The following is a 23,636-nucleotide window of genomic DNA, read 5'->3' as shown; positions in this document are numbered from 1 at the left end:
CAAATGGAAATGAGGCGGAAGACAGATATTACTACTTCACTGGAAATCACTAAGCTGTTTAGCCATGGAGAAAGTACAGAATCTTTCCTAGCCATGATTGGTTGAGATAATGAGGGGGCTGGTACATTCACGAGAGTATTTAATTACAAATATATTGCACATCCCCCTCCCCCATATTACAATTTGTGCCACCCATAAGTGAGAAACCTACATGCGAAGTATAGACCATCTATTGTGTTCCCTACAGGCTATAGAAAATAACTATCCATCAGACCCCAGTCCTACCTACAGGTTATGAAAAATATGCTATTTTTGTATTTCTGCTTCAGGTTTCCTAAAGGAGAAAGCCTCCACTTCTATGTCAAAGAAAATAAAACCACTCTAGCAAATACTACAGTGATGTCTGCCAACACACAACAGTAAATACTACAGTATACAACAGTCTGCAAAAACACAACAGAAAATACTACAATCTGCAAAAACACTACATTAATTACTATAGTATATACTACAGTTTTGTTTGATGAAAGTATTTATATTGGATCAAATCCAACACATCACTGAGTAACTGACTCCTTATTTTCAAGTATGGTGGTGGCTGCATCAGGGTATGGGCATGCTTGACATTGGCAAAGACTGGGGAGTTTTTCAGGATGAAAAAATGTGGGATGGAGCTAAGCACAGGCAAAATTCTAGAGGAAAACCTGCTTGTTTGCTTTACACCATACACTGGGAGAGAAATGCACCTTTCAGCAGGACAATAACCTACAACACAAAGCCAAATCTACACTGAAGTTGCTTACCAAGAAGACAGTGAAAGCTCCTGAGTGGCAAAGTTAGTTTTGACTTAAATCTGATTGAAAATCTATATTAAGAAAATTGTAGTTAAGCCATGATCACCAACACCTTGACAGAGCTTGAATAATTTTAAAATAATTAAGAGACTTACAGCTGTAATCACTGTCAAATGTGTTTCTAACATGTATTATAAACTGGGTGGTTCGAGCCCTGAATGCTGATTGTAAGATTGTCGTAGTATCTCAGACAGTATACCATAGGTATGACAAAACATTTATTTTTACTGCTCAAATTACATTGGTAACCTGTTTATAATAGCAACAAAGCACCTCGGGGGTATGTGGTATATGGCCAATATACCACGGCTAAGGGCTGTATCCAGGCACTCTGCTTTGCGTCGTGCATAAGAACAGCCCTTAGCTGTACCCACCCCCCCACCCCCGGGCCTTATTGCTTTATTGACTCAGGGGGGTGAATACTTATCTAATCATGTCCATAAATTCTACCAAATACTAATTGAGTGTATGTAAACTTCTGACCCACTGGGAATGTGATGAAAGAAATAAAAGCTGAAATAAATCATTCTCTCTACTATTATTCGGACATTTCACATTCTTAAAATAAAGTGGTGATCCTAACTGACCTTAGACAAGGATTTTTACTAGGATTAAATGTCAGGAATTGTGAAAAACGGAGGTTTAAATGTATTTGGCGAAGGTGTGTGTAAACTTCCGATTTCAAAAGGTACAGCCCTACAGGTGATTGTTAGAGCCTATCCCCTGTATTGCAGCCTGCATTACAGGCTCCTACAAACATGCTGCTGGTCAGTCAGGCTTTTCTTTTGCTTTAGGCAAAAGGGAAACAAATATTTCACTCAGTGCCGGTGCTTCACAAGTATTTCAAGTCTGGTCAAAGAATTCCTCGATCGTGATTTGCCTCTCTAATACCAGTCTGTGGGTAGAATGTATGGTAAAAAGTCATGACTGACAATGCTGTTAGTCTCAGCAGGGACACAGGTTGATTTAGCATACCTGAGCTGCTTACAGACCATCCAGTCTGACCCATTTTTCTAGCATTCTAAGGCATGTGGAGTCTAGAGTACAGGAGACATAGCACACTATTCCCTTTATAGTGCACTACTTTCCCCCTATGGGGAATAGGGGTAATTTGGGATGCAGACAGCCTCAGCAGCTTTCCATTTCACTGGAAATCATGCTAAAATGCACATCGTAAAGCAGAGATACAAACAGGGCTGTCGGTGTGTGACCCCTCTCTGCACCCCCCGGTGTCTCCACAGGTGCCTTGAGACCCTAACTTCTAAGGAGACCTTGGAGCTCACCATAAGGCTGATATACCCAGCCTTATTGTGGTCTTGGAAAGCTTGACTACTGAGGCATTTGGGACCTTCGAGGAAGGTGGTCATGGATATGTTTAATAGCAGACATAAAAAAAAAAACACCAAGGAGGTACAGTATGTGTAGCTTATCTGTCGATGAGCATTTCTAAAAAGCAATGCACAAAGTTACGCACCTCACCTCACACATTATTTTCTTGATAGCCAAACATTTCACACATCCTGTATCGTATTATACTTTTATAGCTATATTTATTTTTCAGCAGCAGCTGCAGACTATTGCACAATGGGATTTTTAAAAAAATATGTTATTACTGTAGTTGACTTGATAAAAAATAAGCAAGAGGGAAATGAAAGAGGGGAATGTTTCCTCTTTTCTGTGAGCTACCATACATATGTCAAAACTATGAGTGGCTCATTGGAGTCAATAAAGTTTTGTTCCTAGCGATAGAGTACTCTAGATTGATATAACCCGTTTTAGCAGGACATTGCCAATAAGGGCTTCCACACAGCATGGAACAGGCAGAACATTTGCGTTACTATGAATGATCAGGATTTATATAATACTTTAACTTAACCAGACAAGTTATTGAGAACACTGGATAGACTGTACATCATAGGCCTACCAAAGGGTGCAAAGTTTCACAGCGTGCATAATGTATTTGTCAGTTGCTGTGCTGAAGTTGCTGTGTAAATAAGAAACAGGAATGCAAGTCTTGATGTGAGAAGTTCAATTATACTAACTGAATCAGAGAAAAAAGTTGTACTGACTAAAAGATTAGGCTACAGTAAAGTTCACACTGGAGGCTATGGTGAAAGTGAGAAACACCTGATTTCAGTTAGGCTCATATACCAAGTCTGGATACAAGGAAAGTTAGGATAAGGACTCTGGGTCTGCAACTGGATCCTGGACTTTGACAGGCCGACCCCAGGTGGTGAGGGAAGGCAACATCACCTCCATCACGCTGACCCTTAACACAAGTACCCAACAGGGGTGTTGGTGCAGTCCCCTCCTGTACTCCCTGTTCCCTCACGACTGTGTGGCCACGCACGGCTCCAACACCATTATCAAGTTTGCTGGTGACACCATGAATCCAGGACCTCTAACGGGCGGTGTGAAAAGAAGGCCCGGAAATAAATAGACTATTTTCTCTGCTGCCGCATGGCAAGAGGTACCGGTGCATCAAGTCTGACACCAACAGGCTCTTGAACAGCTTCTATTCGTAAGCAATACAACTGATAAATAGCTAACAGCTACAATAGCTACATGGACCAAATTTACCTGGTATCTTTGACCTTTTATTTAAGTATTTACACACATCACTCTCACACAAACACTCCATAATTTGCTCACTCACACATTTATACTGACTCTACACACCCACTCACATGCAAGCTGCTGCTACTCTGTTTATCTTATATTATCTTGCAAATGTAAATATGCTATTGGAACTGACTTTAATATTTCCTGTATTTAGTATGCTTACTTAAATTGTGCATTTCATATTTCTCGTGTTTTTTGTTGTTGTAATACATTGAATATTGCATTGTTGAGTTTTGAGGTTTTTTTTTTACAAAGGCATTTTACTGTACTTGTGCATGTGACATTAAAACCTGATATGGTAGGATCAACTTTAATGTCCCAGAGCAGAAAACTGTCTTAGAAACACACTGTAAAAACATTCCCTGTAAAGCTACTGCATTATCCTGGCACCAGAGTTGCCTGCTTAATACTGTAATTTTGTTTTACAGCAGAGATGTTGTATATTTCACAGTACTATTTTCCTTACTGTAAAAACATACACCACCCTGCTGTAAATTTACATGGATGCTGTAATGTTTTACAGTAAGGAAAATATTACTGTGAAATATATTATAGCATCTCTGCTGTGAAGCAAAATTACAGTATTAATCTGGCAACTCTCATTCTAGGATAATGCTGTAAATTTACAGTGACATTTTCCCTAAAATCTAAAAGTAAGAAAAACAATACATTTGAACATAAAATAAATGTATTCATATTGGTAACATAAACAAATGAACATAATTGACCATAGAAGTTACAGTTAACGCATGTAACCAGATAAGAGCATCACTAATCTAAAAACGATATTGTGTGCCTGTGGGGGAGAGAGAGACAAAGAGAGATGGAGTTAAAAATTGGGATTGGGTACAATCCTAAATCTATGATCAGGGGCAACTACTATGGGTAAGGGGGTTCCTGAGGAGGTGAACCACACAACGGGATAGTTTGGGCAGGAGAGCATCCAGAGAGAACTCAGCGCAGCATCAGGTGTTCCTCATGGGGCTCTAACAATCATCCTCAGTTCTGATTTGTTAGTTCTTCTCACCCTTAATTAGGACAAGTATATAAAAATAAAGAATATGAGAGGCAGAGCACCAGGGCAGTTCATCTGTGGGCAAAAACACAGGTGACAAGGGGCATATCAAACTGGTGTTGTGTGTGTGCTTGCCTCGCTAAAGTTCTTAATTCAAACTCAGTAAACTCTTGGAACAATGGGGAAATGTCGGGGTTGAGAAAAAGCCTGCTGTTCTGGGCCACCTTTTCATGCACTTTGTCCCATCTTCAGGGTTCATCATCTTGGGTTGATTCGAACTTACAGCATATATCCAATATAGTTTATGAAATCAATGGAGCCATTGAACAAAATCGACAGCTAGATACACATACTTCAAACCCTTGCTAACTAATAAAACATTTCTGTAGCCTACACAATCCCACAGATTATTTACCAGACTCACATTTTCCTTTCTTTTCCACCAAATGTTTACATACTACTGATAAAGTGAATAGGTTTACTAATACTGTAACATTACATGGCATTTTGGAGTCCATGTTACTAGCTACCGCCAGTGACACTATGACAGGCTACAGCTGCCCAGTGCACCTTAGGTCGGCAGGCACCTCGATACACACTGGTGCACTGGTCATTCGCAGCGGCTTTAGAGTACAGCCCACGGTTTATGTGCAAAATGTGGCCCGTCAAGCCTCCCAAAAAACATTGTGCCAGTAATATGGGTCACATCCTTTGAACTGCTAGTAACATGCCATTTCTCTGTAGTAATGGTGAAAACATACCGCTTCATTATCATTTAGGAGGTGATGCTTTTCTAGGTCACACAGCAAGATATTTATGAGCAATTTAGAGCAGACCAAAATTTCATGTGTCAACTTCAGCTAGCTAGCTAAACTAAGAAAACATGCAGTGATTCAATTCAGTAAAGATACTTAAACAAGTCAAGGTACCTACCCAGCAACTGCTGAAAATATTCTTCCACCACAGACGCTTCAAGAAGATATTTACTAAAATAGTCTGAGCTTCATGTGTCTCGCTCCTGAAACGGATAATTTTAATCTAGACTAGGCATAAACTATTACTGTTAAGAAAGTGTTTTAGATTCATTGTTACAGCTGGCTTCCAATTAAAGTTAATAACAGTAATTTTCTGAATTTGACCTAGAATGCAGTGCAATCTACAGCATTGTTTTAAAACATTAATAACAGTATTTTACTCTATTGTTTCACTGTTGAAATTACAAAAAGAGAGACTGTACATTACACACAATACATACACTGCCATACTGTAACGCGATTCGTCTTCCTCTGACGAGGAGTATGAAGGATCGGACCAATATGCAGCGTGGTACATGTCCATGTTGATGTTTATTAACACGGAACACAAAATAACAAGGAGAACGAACAAAAACTAAACAGTTCTGTCTGGTGACGACACAGAGACAGAAAACAATCACCCACAACTAAAATGGGAAAAACAGGCTACCTAAGTATGATTCTCAATCAGAGACAACGAAAGACACCTGCCTCTGATTGAGAACCATACCAGGCCAAACACACAAATACTACATAGAAAAAAGAACATAGACTACCCACCCCAACTCACGCCCTGACCAAACTAACACAAAGACATAATAAAGGAACTAAGGTCAGAACGTGACACATACATAAGCCTATACCCAGTGGGGTCCGAAATTATTGACACCATTGATAAAGATGAGCAATAATGACTGTATAAAATAAATAATTCAAATACTGAGCTGTGTTGTATGCAAATAAAAAGGGTAAATTATATTATTTTATACAATTGCTCAGAGAAAGAGATGTTGTTTCACTAATGTAGAAGTGTTTAGAAACAGATTATATTCTTAATTATAATAAAAAGTGACTCAAATGACAATACATTTACCATTCATTTCTATTGGGCACAAAATAATCTGAAACGCAACCAAAATTAATTGGAAATGCATCTAACAAGTCTATATAGTCACAAGTTTGATTTAGTCATTGTGTGCTAGGAATATGGGACCAAATACTAAACTTCACTATTTCATTGATAACTTATCTTTAGGGGTGTAAATTTTGACCCCTACCTTTGAGAATTGTTTTATTATTTGTTAAACAAAATTCCTCTGAAGCAATAGTATAAAATAATTTCCCAATTCGAGCACACAATACACCTCAGGATTTGAATTATTTATGTTATATGGTCATTATTTTATTATCTCTATCAAGGGTGTCAATAATTTCAGACCCCACTGTAGGCCTACATAAATAAACGACCTGAATATTGCTAGGCTTTTCAAAAACAGGATGTTGAGAGGCTGTGTTGAATACTGAAGTACAACCATTTTCCCCATCATTGATGTAAAAATTACGTAAACATTTCTAAAGATGAGCATTTGGGAAGTATTCAGACTCCTTGACTTTTTCCCCAACAAAATTACATTACAGCCTTATTTTAAGATGAATTAAATAGTTTATATTTTTCTTTCCATCAATCTACACATAATACCCCATAATGACAAAGCAAAAACAGGTTTAGAAACTTTAGCAAATGTATATAAAAAAAACTGGAAATATCACATTTACATAAGTATTCAGACTCTTTGGCAGGGATTACAGCCTCGATTCTTCTTTGGTATGACGCTACAAACCTGAAACACCTGTATTTGGGGAGTTTCTCCCATTCTTCTGTGCAGATCCTCTCAAGCTCTGCCAGGTTGGATGGGGTGCATCAGGTTCAAGCCAGGCTAAAGTGTTCAATATTAGTTTAATCAGGGAAGAGAATCTTGTTTCTCATGGTCTGAGAGTCCTTTAGGTGCCTTTTCGGTAAACTCCAAGTGGGCTATCATGTGCCCTTTACTGAGGAGTGTGTCCCGTCTGGCCACTCTACCATAAAGGCCTGATTGGTGGAGTGCTGCAGAGATTGTTGTCCTTCTGGGAGGTTCGCCCATCTCCACAGAGGAACTCTGGAACTCTGTCAGAGTAACCATTGGGTTCTTGGTCACCTCCCTGACCAAGGCCCTTCTCACCCGATTGCTCAGTTTGGCCGGGCGGCCTGCTCTAGGAAGAGTCTTGGTGGTTTATTAAAACTTAATCCATTGAAGAATAATGGAGGCCACTGTGTTCTTGGGGGACCGTCAATGCGGCAGAAATGTTACGGTACCCTACAGACCATTCCTTTGACCTCATGGCTTGGTTTTTGCTCTGACATGCATTGTCAACTGTGGGACCTTATATAGACAGCTGTGCCTTTCCAAATCATGTCCAGTCAATTGAATTTACCACAGGTGGACTCCAATCAAGATTCAGAAACATCAAGGATGATCAATGGAAACAGAATAGACCTGAGCTCAATTTCGAGTCTCATTGCAAAGGGTCTGAATACTTATGTAAATAAGGTACTTTCTTTTATTATTTTTGTTGTTTTATAAATTTGCTAAAAATTCTAAAAACCTGTTTTCTCTTTGTCATTATTGGGTATTGTGTGTAGATTGAGGAAAACAAGCCATTTAATCAATTTTAGAATAAGGCTGTAACGTAAGAAAATGTGGAAAAAGTCAAGGGGCCTGAATACTTTCCCAATGCTGTGTATGCAGTGTGCCAAAACCAATAGCCTGTATTACACTTTCATTTCAGTACCGCCAAACCAAAAACCAATAGGCATAGCGCATGGCACATCAAAATACTGTAAATACTGTCATGAACTAACAGTATGTTTATCATTGCTTATTACTTAAGGTTATAACCTTAAACCACAAACTACCGTGATTTCATGAAAGGAAAACGATTAGGCCCTACGCGCGAAAAGATTGTACATTATTGCACACAATTCAACATGGGCGCACTCATTGCACACATCATGGGATATGTGCAGGAATATAGGCCACTAAATGTCATTCGTGTGTTACTGTGATACGATATATGAGAAAATCTAGGATGATTAGGTGCCTGGTCAGTTCGGACACCCAAACATAATTACCGTTGGCATTATCTGTTTGGCCGTATTGGAAAAATGGGGAGTGAGGTGCTTAACTTAACAAACGTTTCCAAAGACGCTGACCATTAAAGGAACGGGCTTCATGCATATTGATGCATACTTCTCAAAATCTATGGACAGAAATAGGCCAATTCACACCTTTCGTTTTCTCACCTGCCACTCGAATACGCGCACCGCACCAGGCGTAAAATGACATGAAAATAAGACAGCCTATAACAAGAAAGTGAGTAAGAAAATGTTCAGTTCCGATGTTAACTTACTTTTGACTTCTTCATATGGAACGAGAGGAGTAAATCCAATGTATTCGAAACCCTATTTTATCTTACTTCTGCGGGGAGGAAAGGGGTTTTCATAATCCCGTGTGCACATATCCAATGCCCCAGTCAGTAGTATCCAAACCGGGAAAAAAATATTAAACCGCATAAAACTTCTGCAATAAGCTCTGTTGTATGGTATCCACACATCATAGCGTGCGCATGAAAGTGGACTGGGAGACTATTGTGAGTTGAAGGCTTTTTTTTTACAGGGCAACACCTTTTATGCGCGCTTCAAGTGCCGCCCACAGGAACCGATCCCGCCCGTCTGCTGCTCTACTATATGGAAAGCCAAAAGGTTCAAATCGTCTTACCAGGAACATGCATTAACACTTGTAATTTTCAATTTTCACTTGCTTTCTTCAAATACTTGTTATGGTCATTTTTGACCCCCACCCACATCCACCAGGAGGCGCCACTTCAGCCAGTCAGCTCCCTGCCCCAAGGAGATGAGGGGAGAGGGCCCAGTGAGGGGGAGGCAACCCCTGGAGGGGTCCTAACCCTCGCCCATGGCCACCAGGCGGCACCACGCATTCAGCCAGCTCCCTGCATGGGCTGGGGCAACCCAAGGAAGGGTGGGGGGAGCACCAGTTAAGGCCACCAGGGGGCGCCACTACATCCAGACAGTTCCCGGTCTCAGCTATAGAGAGAAAGAGTAATGCCGTATTTTTGCAAGCTTAACTCCGCCATGGTTCGTTCAGCAGCCTAAGACATAATAAATTGCATTTTTGTAGTTTATTTTAAATAATTCCCAGAAACAAATTATTTGGTAAATGTTATACATTTTGTTCAATGAGATCATCTTCATCAGCTAATGTCACATTTTGTAAATTTTTATGCATTTATGTATTTTTTCAAAAGCACATAAAGACTTCATAATTCACGAAGGTCATGTTAAATGACTGATATTATCTCATAGAACAAAACGTATAAGATCTCCTAAGCCCGTCTTAACCTCATACCTCACTACCATCATTACATTTTAGTAATTTAGCAGACACTGGTAAAATTTAGCTAAATACGTATAACTCACACCTCTGCGCCATGTTTTAGTATTTTCCTCACAGTAACACACATTTTCAGCCTATGTTGGCCTTTTACATCAATATTTATTAATTTATTGCATTGAAAAATCAATTCAGTTCCTCCACAATGAAATTAATGGAGGCCAACTGAAAAGTAGGCTGCTGTGACTGATTTTACACTAAATCTATGACGACTCTATGAACCTTTTCCAATGGGTCGACTTGTTCTGTGGTGTAGTTATTTGGTGTAGTTATGATCTAGGGTACCATGTGATAATAAAGCAAAGGTCCTATGTGGCTCAGTTGGTAAAGCATGGTGCTTGCAAAGCCAAGGTTATGGGTTCAATAGGCCATCACTGTAAACTAGAATTTGTTTGTATATATAGTTGTAATTGGAAGTTTACATACACTTAGGTTGGAGTTATTAAAACTTGTTTTTCAACCACTCCACAAATTTCTTGTTAACAAACTATAGTTTTGGCAAGTCGGTTAGGACATCTACTTTGTGCATGACACAAGTCATTTGTCCAACAAATGTTTACAGACAGATTATTTAACTTATAATTCACTGTATCACAATTATAGTGGGTCAGAGTTTTACACATACTAAGTTGACTGTGCTTTTAAACAGCTTGAAAAATTCCAGAAAATTATGTTATGGCTTTAGAAGCTTCTGATAGGCTAATTGACATCATCATTTGAGTCAATTGGAGGTGTACCTGTGGATGTATTTCAAGGCCTACCTTCAAACTCAGTGCCTTTTTGCTTGACATCATAGGAAAATCAAAATAAATCAACCAAGACCTCAGAAGAAAATTGCAGACCTCCACAAGTCGGGTTCATCATTGGGAGAAATTTCCAAACACCTGAAGCTACCAAGTTCATCTGTACAAACACCATGGGACCACGCAGCAGTAAAACTGCTCAGAAAGGAGACGTATTCTGTCTCCTAGAGATGAACGTACAAATCAATCCCAGAACAACAGCAAAGGACCTTGTGAAGAAGCTGGAGGAAGCAGGTACAAAAGTATCTATATCCACAGTAAAACAAGTCCTATATAGACATAACCTGAAAGGCTGATCAGCAAGGAAGAAGCTACTGCTACAAAACAGCCATAAAAAAGCCAGCCTACAGTTTGCAACTGCACATGGGGACAAAGATCATACTTTTTGGAGAACAATCCTCTGGTCTGATTAAACAAAAATAGAACTGTTTGGCCATAATGACCATCGTTATGTTTGGAGGAAAAAGGGGGACACTTGCAAGCCGAAGAACACCATCCCACCCGTGAAGCACAGGGGTTACAGCATCATGTTGTGGCGGTGCTTTGGTGCAGGAGGGACTGGTGCACTTCACAAAATAGATGGCATCATGAGGCAGGGACAATTATGTGGATATAGTGAAGCAACTCAAGACATGAGTTAAAGCTTGGTCGCAAATGGGTCTTCCAAATGGACAATGACCCCAAGCTTACTTCCAAATTTGTGGCAAAATGGCTTAACTTCTTATGGGCAGGTGGGACAGCAGCGTCCCCCTGGCCAACATCCGGAATTGCGCAAAATTCAAACTACAGATTTATAAATATTTAACTTTCATAAAATCACAAGTGTAATACATCAAAATAAAGCTTAACTTCTTGTTAATCCAGCCGCTGTGTCAGATTTCAAAAGGCTTTATGGCGAAAGCACACCATGTGATTTTCTGAGGACAGCGCTCCGCATACAAAAGCATGAAAAACATATTTCAACCAGGCAGGTGCCCCACAAAAGTCAGAAATAGCGATATAATAAAATGCCTTGCCTTTGATGATTTTCTTCTGTTGGCACTCCAGAAGGTCCCAGATACATCACAAATGGTCCTTTAGTTTGATAATGTCCTTTACATCCATAAAAATTCAGTTTAGCTGGTGCACTTCAGTCAAAAATCCAACCAGTTTCCCTCCATCAAAATGCATACAAAATGAATCCCAAACGTTACTAATAAACTTTTCCAAACAAGTCAAACAACGTTTATAATCAAACCTTAGGTACCCTAATACGTAAACAAACAATACAATTTAAGACGGAGAATCGTTATTTTACTTTAACAGAGAAAAATACCAAAGAACGCGTTCTCTTCCACGCGCTTGGGAAACACTTCAGCCAAAATGGGAGCCACCTAGAAAAAACACAATTTCTGGCAAATTTTTCCAAAAACCAGCATGAAACTCTTTCTAAAGACTGTTGACATCTATTGGAAGCCCTAGGAACTGCAATCTGAGAGGATTTCGCCTTATAATAAAAGTGACAGCCATTGAAAACAGTGGTAGGCTGAATTCTTTTTTGGGGGGGATGGTTTGTTCTCGGGGTTTTGCCTGCCATATCAGTTCTGATATACTCACAGACGTACTTTTTAACAGTTTTAAAACTTTAGAGTGTGTTCCATCCAAACCTACCAGTTATATGCATATCCTAGCTTCTGGGCCAGAGTACCAGGCAGTTTACTTTGGGCATGCTTTTCATCCGGATGTGAAAATACTGCCCCCTACCCAAGAGAGGTTAAGGACCTACAAAGTCAAGGTATTGGAGTGGCCATCACAAAGCCCTGACCTCAAACCCATAGAGAATATGTGGCCAGAACTGAAAAAGCATGTGCGAGCAAGGAGGCCTACAAACCTTACACCAGCTCTGTCAAGAGGAATGGGCCAAAATTCAACCAACTTATTGTGAGAAGCTTGTGCAAAGCTACCCGAAACGTTTGACCCAAATTAAACAATTTAAAGGCAATGCTACCAAATACTAATTGAGTGTAGGTAAACTTTTGACCCACCGGGAATGTGATGAAAGAAATAAAAGCTGAAATAAATAATTCTCTACTATTATTCTGTCATTTCACATTCTTAAAATAAAGTGGTGATCCTAACTGACCTAAGACAGGGAATTGTTACAAGGATTAAATGTCAGGAATTGTGAAAAACTGAGGTTTAAATGTAATTGGCTAAGGTGTATGTACACTTCCGACTTCAACTGTACATTTTAAATATTGTATAAAATACAGTGCCTTGCGAAAGTATTCGGCCCCCTTGAACTTTGCGACCTTTTGAAACATTTCAGGCTTCAAACATAAAGATATAAAACTGTATTTTTTTGTGAAGAATCAACAAGTGGGACACAATCATGAAGTGGAACGACATTTATTGGATATTTCAAACTTTTTTAACAAATCAAAAACTGAAAAATTGGGCGTGCAAAATTATTCAGCCCCTTTACTTTCAGTGCAGCAAACTCTCTCCAGAAGTTCAGTGAGGATCTCTGAATGATCCAATGTTGACCTAAATGACTAATGATGATAAATACAATCCACCTGTGTGTAATCAAGTCTCCGTATAAATGCACCTGCACTGTGATAGTCTCAGAGGTCCGTTAAAAGCGCAGAGAGCATCATGAAGAACAAGGAACACGCCAGGCAGGTCCGAGATACTGTTGTGAAGAAGTTTAAAGCCGGATTTGGATACAAAAAGATTTCCCAATCTTTAAACATCCCAAGGAGCACTGTGCAAGCGATAATATTGAAATGGAAGGAGTATCAGACCACTGCAAATCTACCAAGACCTGGCCGTCCCTCTAAACTTTCAGCTCATACAAGGAGAAGACTGATCAGAGATGCAGCCAAGAGGCCCATGATCACTCTGGATGAACTGCAGAGATCTACAGCTGAGGTGGGAGACTCTGTCCATAGGACAACAATCAGTTGTATATTGCACAAATCTGGCCTTTATGGAAGAGTGGCAAGAAGAAAGCCATTTCTTAAAGATATCCATAAAAAGTGTGGTTTAAAGTTTGCCACAAGCCACCTGGGAGACACACCAAACATGTGGAAGAAGGTGCTCTGGTCAGATGAAACCAAAATTGAACTTTTTGGCAACAATGCAAAACGTTATGTTTGGCGTAAAAGCAACACAGCTGAACACACCATCCCCACTGTCAAACATGGTGGTGGCAGCATCATGGTTTGGGCCTGCCTTTCTTCAGCAGGGACAGGGAAGATGGTTAAAATTGATGGGAAGATGGATGGAGCCAAATACAGGACCATTCTGGAAGAAAACCTGATGGAGTCTGCAAAAGACCTGAGACTGGACGGAGATTTGTCTTCCAACAAGACAATGATCCAAAACATAAAGCAAAATCTATAATGGAATGGTTCAAAAATAAACATATCCAGGTGTTAGAATGGCCAAGTCAAAGTCCAGACCTGAATCCAATCGATAATCTGTGGAAAGAACTGAAAACTGCTGTTCACAAATGCTCTCCATCCAACCTCACTGAGCTCGAGCTGTTTTGCAAGGAGGAATGGGAAAAAATGTCAGTCTCTCGATGTGCAAAACTGATAGAGACATACCCCAAGCGACTTACAGCTATAATCGCAGCAAAAGGTGGCGCTACAAAGTATTAACTTAAGGGGGCTGAATAATTTTGCACGCCCAATTTTTCAGTTTTTGATTTGTTAAAAAAGTTTGAAATATCCAATAAATGTCGTTCCACTTCATGATTGTGTCCCACTCATTGTTAATTCTTCACAAAAAAATACAGTTTTATATCTTTATGTTTGAAGCCTGAAATGTGGCAAAAGGTCGCAAAGTTCAAGGGGGCCGAATACTTTTGCAAGGCACTGTACATTGCCTTCAGAAAGTATTTATACCCTTTGACTTATTCAACATGTTGTTTTGTTACAGCCTGAATTCAAAATCCAATAATGACAATGTGAAACATGTTTTTATAAATTTTTGCAAATTATTGTCATAATTATTATTTTTTAAATGTACTACAGTTTTCAACTGACGACCAGAGTCAGCCTGCAGGTGCCTGGTCCGCCGCAAGGAGTCTTGACTTTATTCCGGACAAAAAGTGAATTGCTTTTTCACATTTTTTTGCAGTATTACTGTAGTGCCTTGTTGCAAACAGGATGTATGTTTTGGAATATGTTTGTTTTGTACAGGCTTCCTCCTTTTCACTCTGTCATTTAGGTTAGTATTGTGGAGTAACTACAATGTTGTTGATCCATCCTCAGTTTTCTACTATAACAGCCATTCAAGTCTAACTGTTTTAAAGTCACCATTGGCCTTGTGGTGAAATCCCTGAGTGGTTTCTTTCCTGAGTTAGGAGGTACGCCTGTATCTTTGAAGTGACTGGGTGTATTGGTACATTACACCAACCAAAGTGTAATTCATGACTGCACCATGCTCAAAAGGATATTCAATGCCTGCTTTTTGTATTTATACCCATCTACCAATAGGTGCCCTTCTTTGTGAGCCATTGGAAAAACCTCCCTGGTCTTTGTGGTTGAATCTGATGTTTGAAGTTCACTGCTCGACTGAGGGACCTTAGAGATAGTCATTCAAAAATCCTGTCAAACACTATTATTGCCCACCGAGTGAATCAATACAATTTATTTTACTCGCCATAGCAAAGGGGTTGAATACTTACTGACTCAAGACATTTGAGCTTTGAATTTTTTATTCATTTGTAAAAAATTCCGAAAATAATGATTCCACTTTGACATTATGGGTTATTGAGTGTAGGCCAGTGACAAAAAAATCTCAACCTAGTACATTTTAAATTCAGGCTGTAACATAGCAAAATGTGGAAAAAGTCAAGGGGTGTGAATACTCTCTGAAGGTATTGTATGTCATGGTCTAGCCTACTGCTTGGGCTTTGTCATCGCAGACAAATAATAAAAAAAATCCTATTCCCTATTTTTATTTTGTGAAATGGCTTGAATATTTTGTTCAGGACATATTCAGGACAAAAATCCTATTAATATGTGTCATGGTTTCTACAGTCCAACCGTTGTTATGCTACTGTCACGCCCTGATCTGTTTCAATTGTCCCTGTCCTTGTCTCCACCCCCCTCCAGGTGTCGCCCATCTTCCCAATTATCCCCTGTGTATTTATACCTGTGTTCTCTGTCTGTTTGTTGCCAGTTCGTCTTGTTTGTTCAAGCTTACCAGCGGTTTTCCTCTCAGCGCCTATCTTTGCCCAGCCTCTCTTTTCTCGTCCTCCTGGTTTTTGACCTTTGCCTGTCTTGACTCTGTACTCGCCCGCCGGACCTCTCTGTCTGACCCTGAGCCTGCCTGCCATCCTGTACCTTTGCTCCACCTCAGGATTACTGTACTCTGCCTACATTGACCTGTTTTGGCCTGCCCCTGTTGTTACAATAAACATTGTTACTTTGACAGTCTGCATATGGGTCTTACCTTGATTCCTGATAGTTACTTTGTTGATAAAGCATCACACACAGTATTTAAATACTTGGATTACTCACAACTTCCTCCAGCTATATCAAGTCAAGACCAATGTACTTATCATTGGAGCCAAAGCACAGAGAGAAAATCTGGCCAGACACGGTCACCTCCCTGACCAAAGCCCTTCTCCCCCGATTTGACTGGTCGGCCAGCTCTAGGAAGAGTCTTGGTGATTCCAAACTTTTTCCATTAATAAATCTTTTTACGGCTAGGGGTTCCGCTTCATTCATTCACAAGTGCAATACACCAAATTAAAGATACACTTCTTGTTAATCTACCCATCCTGTCCAATTTCAAAAAGGCTTTACAGCAAAAGCACACCATATGATTGTTAGGTCAGAGCCTAGTCACAAAAACACACAGCCATTTTCCAGCCTAAGAGAGGAGTCACAAAAAGCGGAAATAGAGATAAAATGAATCACTAACCTTTGATGATCTTCATCAGATGGCACTCATAGGACTTTATGTTACACAATACATAAAGTTCATATTTATATCCAAAAATCTCAGTTTACATTGGCGCTTTGTGGTCAGTAATGTTGTGCCTTGAAAACATCCGGTAAATTTTCAGAGAGCCACATCAATTTACAGAAATACTAAATAAAAAATATACAACTATTATGCACAGAATTATGGATATACTTCTCCTTAATGCAACCGCTGTGTCAGATTTCAAAAAAGCTTTAACGAAAAAGCAAACTATGCAATAATCTGAGTACGGCGCTCAGACACAAAAACAAGCCATGCAGATACCCGCCATACGTTTAAGGTAAGACCCAAATGCAGACTGTGTTGAAGTAACATTGTTGATTACAGCAACAGGGGCAGGCGAATGACAGTTCAAGGCAGGCAGGGGTCGATAATCCAGAGTAGTGGCAAAGGCATAGGGCGGCAGGCAAGCTCAGGGTCAGGTCAGGCAGAGGTCGGTAATCCAGAGTAGGGACAAAGGCACAGGACGGCACTGGATGACTTGACAAACAAGACGAACTGGCAACAGACAAACAGAGAACACCGGTGTAAATACACAGGGGATAATGGGACACCTGGAGGGGGGTGGGGACAAGCACAAAGACAGGTGAAACAGATCAGTTCATGACAGACTATTTTGGTATGATAGCCACATTTAGCTTCCTCCTATAAATGGTTATCACTGTCATTGGTTTTTGGGTCAATAGCATTGAAGATATAAAATGTCATTTTGTATTATCAGGGGAAAAAAATGTATCAAATGTGTCGTAGAAATATTGGTCCAATAATATTTCTCAGGAACTTGTGAATTCAAAATAGACTTTATTACAAAGTAACAAGCCAAGCTGGTCCATGGATCAACTGTCTTCCCAGCCTCGGCACACTCCTACATACATAGTTACTTCTCTTTATGTTAATGATGAACTCTTTTTTGCTTAGTGCCACTATTTCCCTCCCTAAGTTATTTTTGAGGCGGGCTTTTTCTCGCCTCTACAAATCATTTAACACTACAATCTTTGAGGAGGACTTTTTCCCGCCTCCAAAAATCACTGAACCGATTATACTGGTGTCGCAAATGATAGTTTGGCTAAAAATATAATAGGGGTCTTTACAAGGCTGCAGTCGCAAATACATTCATCATATAGATTATATCAGCACCCACCAGGCTATAGTCATAAGTACATTCATTATGTTGATTATAACATTTCTTATCCAGGCATGCATCTGGATTACATTGTGTGTCTGTTTCCTTTGTATATTGGCTTTTCTTATGCTATACAGGTGTGGTTACAGGTTCCTTCAAAGCTTTTAATGATTCTGTTACATTACATTATTATTTCACAATATGCTACTGAAAAATCACCATAACTTGAGGTATGAAATAATTGGAATGTTAATTAAATCTTCATGGGCCCACCTTGGGGGGGGGTCAAAGGTCGTACCTGTGTATATTTTGGAGTACCCTAGATGATGGCGACCCATTGGAAATATTACATAGAGTCATCATATATTTAGTGTAAAATCAGTCAAAGCAGCCTATTTTCAAGTTGGCCGCAGTTCATTTCAGTGTGGAGGAACTGAATTGATTGTTAAAAGCCATAAAGGATAGATATTGGTTTAATAAGATCAACAAAGGCTAAAAATATGTGTTACTGTGAGGAAAATGCTAAAAGATGGCCCAGAGATGTGTTTAGCAAAATATTACCAGTGTCTGCTTAATTCCTAAAATGTAAATGTAAGAATGGTAGAAATATGACAATACATCCAAAAATTAGGTCAAGGTTGAAGACGGACTTACAAGATCTTATATGTTTTCTTCTATGAGATAAAACCAGTCATTTAACATGACCTTTATGAATTATGAAGCCTTTGTGTTTGTTTTATGTGCTTTATTTTAATAAATACACTACTGGTGAAAAGATTTAGAACACCTACTCGTTCAAGGGTTTTTCTTACATTTTTACTATTTTCTACATTGTTGAATAAAAGTGAAGACATCAAAACTATGAAATAACACAATATGGAATCATGTAGAAACCAAAAAAGTGTTTAATATAAAAAAAGATGTTTTAGATTTGAATAGCCACCCTTTGCCTTGATGACAGCTTTGCACACTCTTGGCATTCTCTCACCCAGCTTCATGAGGTAGTCACCTGGAATGCAATATTTCAAATAGCAGGTGTGCCTTCTTAAAAGTTAATTTGTGGAATGTCTTTCCTTCCTAATGCGTTTGAACCAGTTCAAACGCATTAGAACTGGTTCATCAGTTATGTTGTGACAAGGACGGGGGGTATACAGAGGATAGCCCTATTTGGTAAAATACCAAGTCCATATTATGGCAACACCAGCTCAAATAAGCAAAGAGAAAAGACAGTATATCATTACTTTCAGACATGAAGGTCAGTAAATACAGAAAATGTCAAGAACTTTGAATGTTTCTTCAAGTGCAGTCGCAAAAACCATCAAGCGCTATGATGAAACTGGCTCTCATGAGGACCGCCACAGGAATGGAAGACCCAGAGTTACCTCTGCTGTAGAGGATAAGTTCATTAGAGTTACCAGCCTCAGAAATTGCAGTCCAAATAAATGCGTCACAGAGTTCAAGTAATAGACACATTTCAACATCAACTGTTCAGAGGAGACTGCGTGAATCAGGCCTTCATGACCGAAGCACTGCAAAGAAACAAATACTAAAGGACACCAATAAGAAAAAGACTTGCTTCGGCCAAGAAACACGAGCAATGGACATTAGACCGGTGGAAATGTGTCCTATGCTGTGGAGTCCAAATTTAACATTTTCGGTTCCAACCGCTGTGTCTTTGTGAGACGCAGTGTGGGTGAACAGATGATCTCTGCATGTGTATTTCTGATCATAAAGCATGGAGGAGGATGTGTTATGGTGTGCGGGGGTGCTTTGCTGGTGACACTGTCAATGAGTTATTTAGAATTCAAGGTGCACTTAACCAGCACGGCTACCACAGCATTCTGCAGCAATACGCCATCACATCTGGTTTTGGCTTATTGGGACTATCATTTGTTTTTCAACAGTACAATGACCCAACACACCTCCAGACTGTGTAAGGGCTATTTTTTTTTTACCAAGAAGGGGAGTGCTGCATCAGATGACCTGGCCTCCACAATCCCCTGACCTCAACCCAATTGAGATGTTCTGGGATGAGTCAGGATGCAGAGTGAAGGAAAAGCAGACAAGTGCTCAGCATATGTGGGAAGACTGTTGGAAAAGCATTCCAGGTGAAGCTTGTTGAGAGAATTCTAAGAGTGTGGCAAAGCGTAACTATTTGAAGAATCGCAAATGCAAAGTATAATTTGTTTTGTTTAACACTTTTTTGGTTACGACATGATTCCATATGTGTTATTTTGTAGTTTTGATGTCGTCACTATTATCCTACAATGTAGAAAATAGTAAAATAAAGAAGAAACCTTGAATGAGTAGGTGTTCTAAAACGTTTGACCGATAGTGTAAATGCTTAGCTGATGAAGATTATCTCATTGAACAAAACACTTCCTAAGCCTGTATTTACCAAATAAGTTATTTTTGGTAATCATCAACCAAAAAAACAGAGGCTGTTGAACAAACAATGGCAGAGATAGTGCTTGCAAAAATACGCCATTACTATCTCTCTCTATAGCTGAGACAGGGAGTTGGCTGGATGTAGTTGCGTCCCCCAGGAGGCCTTGGGCGGGAGTTAGGACCCCTCCGGGGTTTCGCCCCCCCACCCTCACAGGGCCCTCTCCCACCATCTTCTTGGGACAGGGAGCTGGCTGGATGAAGTAGCACCTCCTGGTAGTAGTGGGCTCGGGATCTGCCCCCACCTGTCTTGGGATCGGCTCCTGCACCCTGGGTCATCCCCAGCCCTCTTTTGGTGTATTTAGTGGCGCTCTACACAGAGTCTCTGGGTTAGAGCATTAACATCAGGTAAATGCACACTGGACAGGTGTGAAGAGTACGTTTAAATATGACCATAACAAGCGTTCTAATCACCTATAAATGTACACTGGACAGGTGTAATGGACACCTGTAAAAATGACCATAACAAGAGTTCTAATCACCTGTAAATGCTCACTGGACAGGTGTAAAGAACACTTGAAAATAGCAATGTGTGGGACCCTAGCTTCCCACCTGGCCAAAAGTCAGAGAAAATGCAGAGCACCAAATTCATATAAAAATCTAACTTTCATGAAATCACACATGTAAGACCAAATTAAAGCTACACTTGTTGTGAATCCAGCCAACATGTCAGATTTCAAAAGGGCTTTTCGGCGAAAGCAAACGATGCTATTATCTGAGAGTAGCACCTCCGTAAACAAAGAGAGAAAACAAATTTCAACCCTGCAGGCGCGACATAAAACGCAGAAATAAAAATATAAATCATGCTTTACCTTTGACGGGCTTCTTCTGTTGGCACTCCAATATGTCCCATAAACATCACAAATGGCCCTTTTTTTCGATTAATTCCATCGATATATATCCAAAATGTCAATTTATTTGGCGCATTTGATCCAGAAAAACACTGGTTCCAACTTGCGCAACGTGACTACAAAATATCTCAAATGTTACCTGTACACATTTCAAACTACTTCTGTAATACAACTTTAGGTATTTTGTAAAGCAAATAATCGATAAAATTGAAGACGGGATGATCTGTGTTCAATACAGGAAGAAAACAAACTGACGCTACCTTTCTGGTCACGCGCCTCTAATAAACATTACACTTGAAGTGACCCTCGTTTTGAACAGGGCTACTTCTTCATTACACAAAGGAAAAACCTCAACCAATTTCTAAATACTGGTTACATCCAGTGGAAGCGGTAGGAACTGCAAGAAGGTCCCTTAGAAATCTGGATTCCCAATGCAAACCCATTGAAAAGAGAGTGACCTCTAAAAAAAAAAATCTGAATGGTTTGTCCTCTGGGTTTCGCCTGCTACATAAGTTCTGTTATACTCACAGAGTGTTTTCTATCCAAATCTACTAATAGCATGCATATCTTATCTTCTGGGGATGAGTAGCAGGCAGTTGTATTTGGGCATGCATTTCATCCGGACATGAAAATACTGTCCCCTGTCACCAAGAAGTTGAGATGTGTTCCGGGTAAGACAATTTGAACCTTTTGGCTTTCCATACTCCAACGTCCATCATAGCCTACAGTCCTCATCAGTAGCAATGAACATATTGAGGTAAACTCCACTTTATGGTGTGAGACAAACCAATATTCCTATCTGTAGCCTATAACTCCAGGTAGCCCCACAGTAGCCTTATTTTGGTAACTAACATTTTGCAGAAAATGCCTGCCCATGCACTGGCATGCTTTAATAGCATAGATAATCAGGGGAAAGACAGAATATCAAAAGTGTCACACAATAGTGGTAGGTGGATCATTTGTACAGATATGCAATGTGTTAACTAGCAATCATACCACACTTAAAATTATTCAAAGCTGCACCAATTTGCACATGTGAAAACATCCCTAAAGCTCCCCTATTGATCTTGTTTAGAGACAATACAATTATCCTACCTTAACTAACCTACTGTACAACACCACATTGCAATGAATAATTGCTTTATTGTTTTCAAGTCAATACAAATTTCAAGTCTAGGCTGTAAACAAACCCTGTGATTTGAATATTTCATTACATTTATTCCATTTGTATCAGTTGTGGGTCTACTCTCAACCATATAGAAAGGCACATTAGCAGGCCAGTCTGGCTGTATTTTAAGTCCTGATACTGAGATGCACTGTCTGTTGCGGATCATGATTCTCTCAAGTCCTCCTATAATAATGTGGCCACTCATGCTCCCAGCAGGCCCAGTTATGCAGGAAAGCTTAACATGCACCCCTCTCTGATTCAAGCAGCTATTCCTCATGCAGAGTCGTGCACCTAGAACCTAAAGCTTCAATATAGCCTAAATATTTGTAATTTAACTTTGAAAATGTATGCCCTTTTATGTGTGGCATAAACACAACCAGTCACAATGTTTTAATCTGATTAGGCTACTTGAAAAGTATCCTCTTGGCTACCTGCACACGTGTGCAACTAACAGATATGTTGGAGGGAAACGTTTGAGTAAGCTATCTTCAAGAGATAAGGCCTAGTTAGTGAGGATTTAGCCTGTGATGAATACATTATGCAAATGTATTGGTGATAAATGCAGTGTCAGGTTACACCAAAGTGTTCCACACTGCCCACTACAAGAGACATGGGTTGTCAATGGGAACCGAGACCAAAGGCAATGCGAGATATGGTCTCACAAACCAACCACAAGACTCAGAGGGGAAGAACATTTGGCACTCAGCTTTCCATGGTAACTCTACAGCAGAATTTATTTATTTATATTTATTTATTTCACCTTTATTTAACCAGGTAGGCAAGTTGAGAACAAGTTCTCATTTACAATTGCGACCTGGACAAGATAAAGCAAAGCAGTTCGACACATACAACGACACAGAGTTACACATGGAGTAAAACAAACATACAGTCAATAATACAGTATAAACAAGTCTATATACGATGTGAGCAAATGAGGTGAGATAAGGGAGGTAAAGGCAAAAAAAGGCCATGGTGGCAAAGTAAATACAAAGAGCAAGTAAAACACTGGAATGGTAGATTTGCAATGGAAGAATGTGCAAAGTAGAAATAAAAATAATGGGGTGCAAAGGAGCAAAATAAATAAATTAATTAAATACAGTAGGGAACGAGGTACAGTGCCTTGCGAAAGTATTCGGCCCCCTTGAACTTTGCGACCTTTTGCCACATTTCAGGCTTCAAACATAAAGATATAAAACTTTATTTTTTTGTGGAGAATCAACAACAAGTGGGACACAATCATGAAGTGGAACGACATTTATTGGATATTTCAAACTTTTTTAACAAATCAAAAACTGAAAAATTGGGCGTGCAAAATTATTCAGCCCCTTTACTCTCAGTGCAGCAAACTCTCTCCAGAAGTTCAGTGAGGATCTCTGAATGATCCAATGTTGACCTAAATGACTAATGATGATAAATACAATCCACCTGTGTGTAATCAAGTCTCCGTATAAATGCACCTGCACTGTGA

General features: G+C 39.6%; 1 protein-coding gene and 1 long non-coding RNA gene across 3 annotated transcripts in view; both read right to left on the bottom strand.

The window, feature by feature from the left end:
* Window positions 1-9,067, bottom strand: part of kitlg (KIT ligand) — a 40,148-nt gene extending 31,081 nt beyond the window's left edge. The window contains exon 1 of one of the 2 annotated variants that reach the window (XM_021578809.3): window positions 8,733-9,067. In XM_021578809.3, coding sequence (XP_021434484.3) covers window positions 8,733-8,747 — 15 coding nt within the window. In that variant the 5' untranslated portion in view covers window positions 8,748-9,067. 2 annotated transcript variants of the gene reach the window in all.
* Window positions 1-23,636, bottom strand: part of LOC149985555 (uncharacterized) — a 512,847-nt gene that overhangs the window by 70,382 nt on the left and 418,829 nt on the right. The window lies entirely within an intron of this gene.

The sequence above is a fragment of the Oncorhynchus mykiss genome, chromosome 1 (assembly GCF_057628025.1).
Source record: "Oncorhynchus mykiss isolate SJ-2025 chromosome 1, ASM5762802v1, whole genome shotgun sequence".
Classification (NCBI taxonomy): Eukaryota; Metazoa; Chordata; class Actinopteri; order Salmoniformes; family Salmonidae; genus Oncorhynchus; species Oncorhynchus mykiss.
Note: the sequence above shows the minus strand (reverse complement) of the source record. Positions and strands in the feature narration are given on the sequence as shown.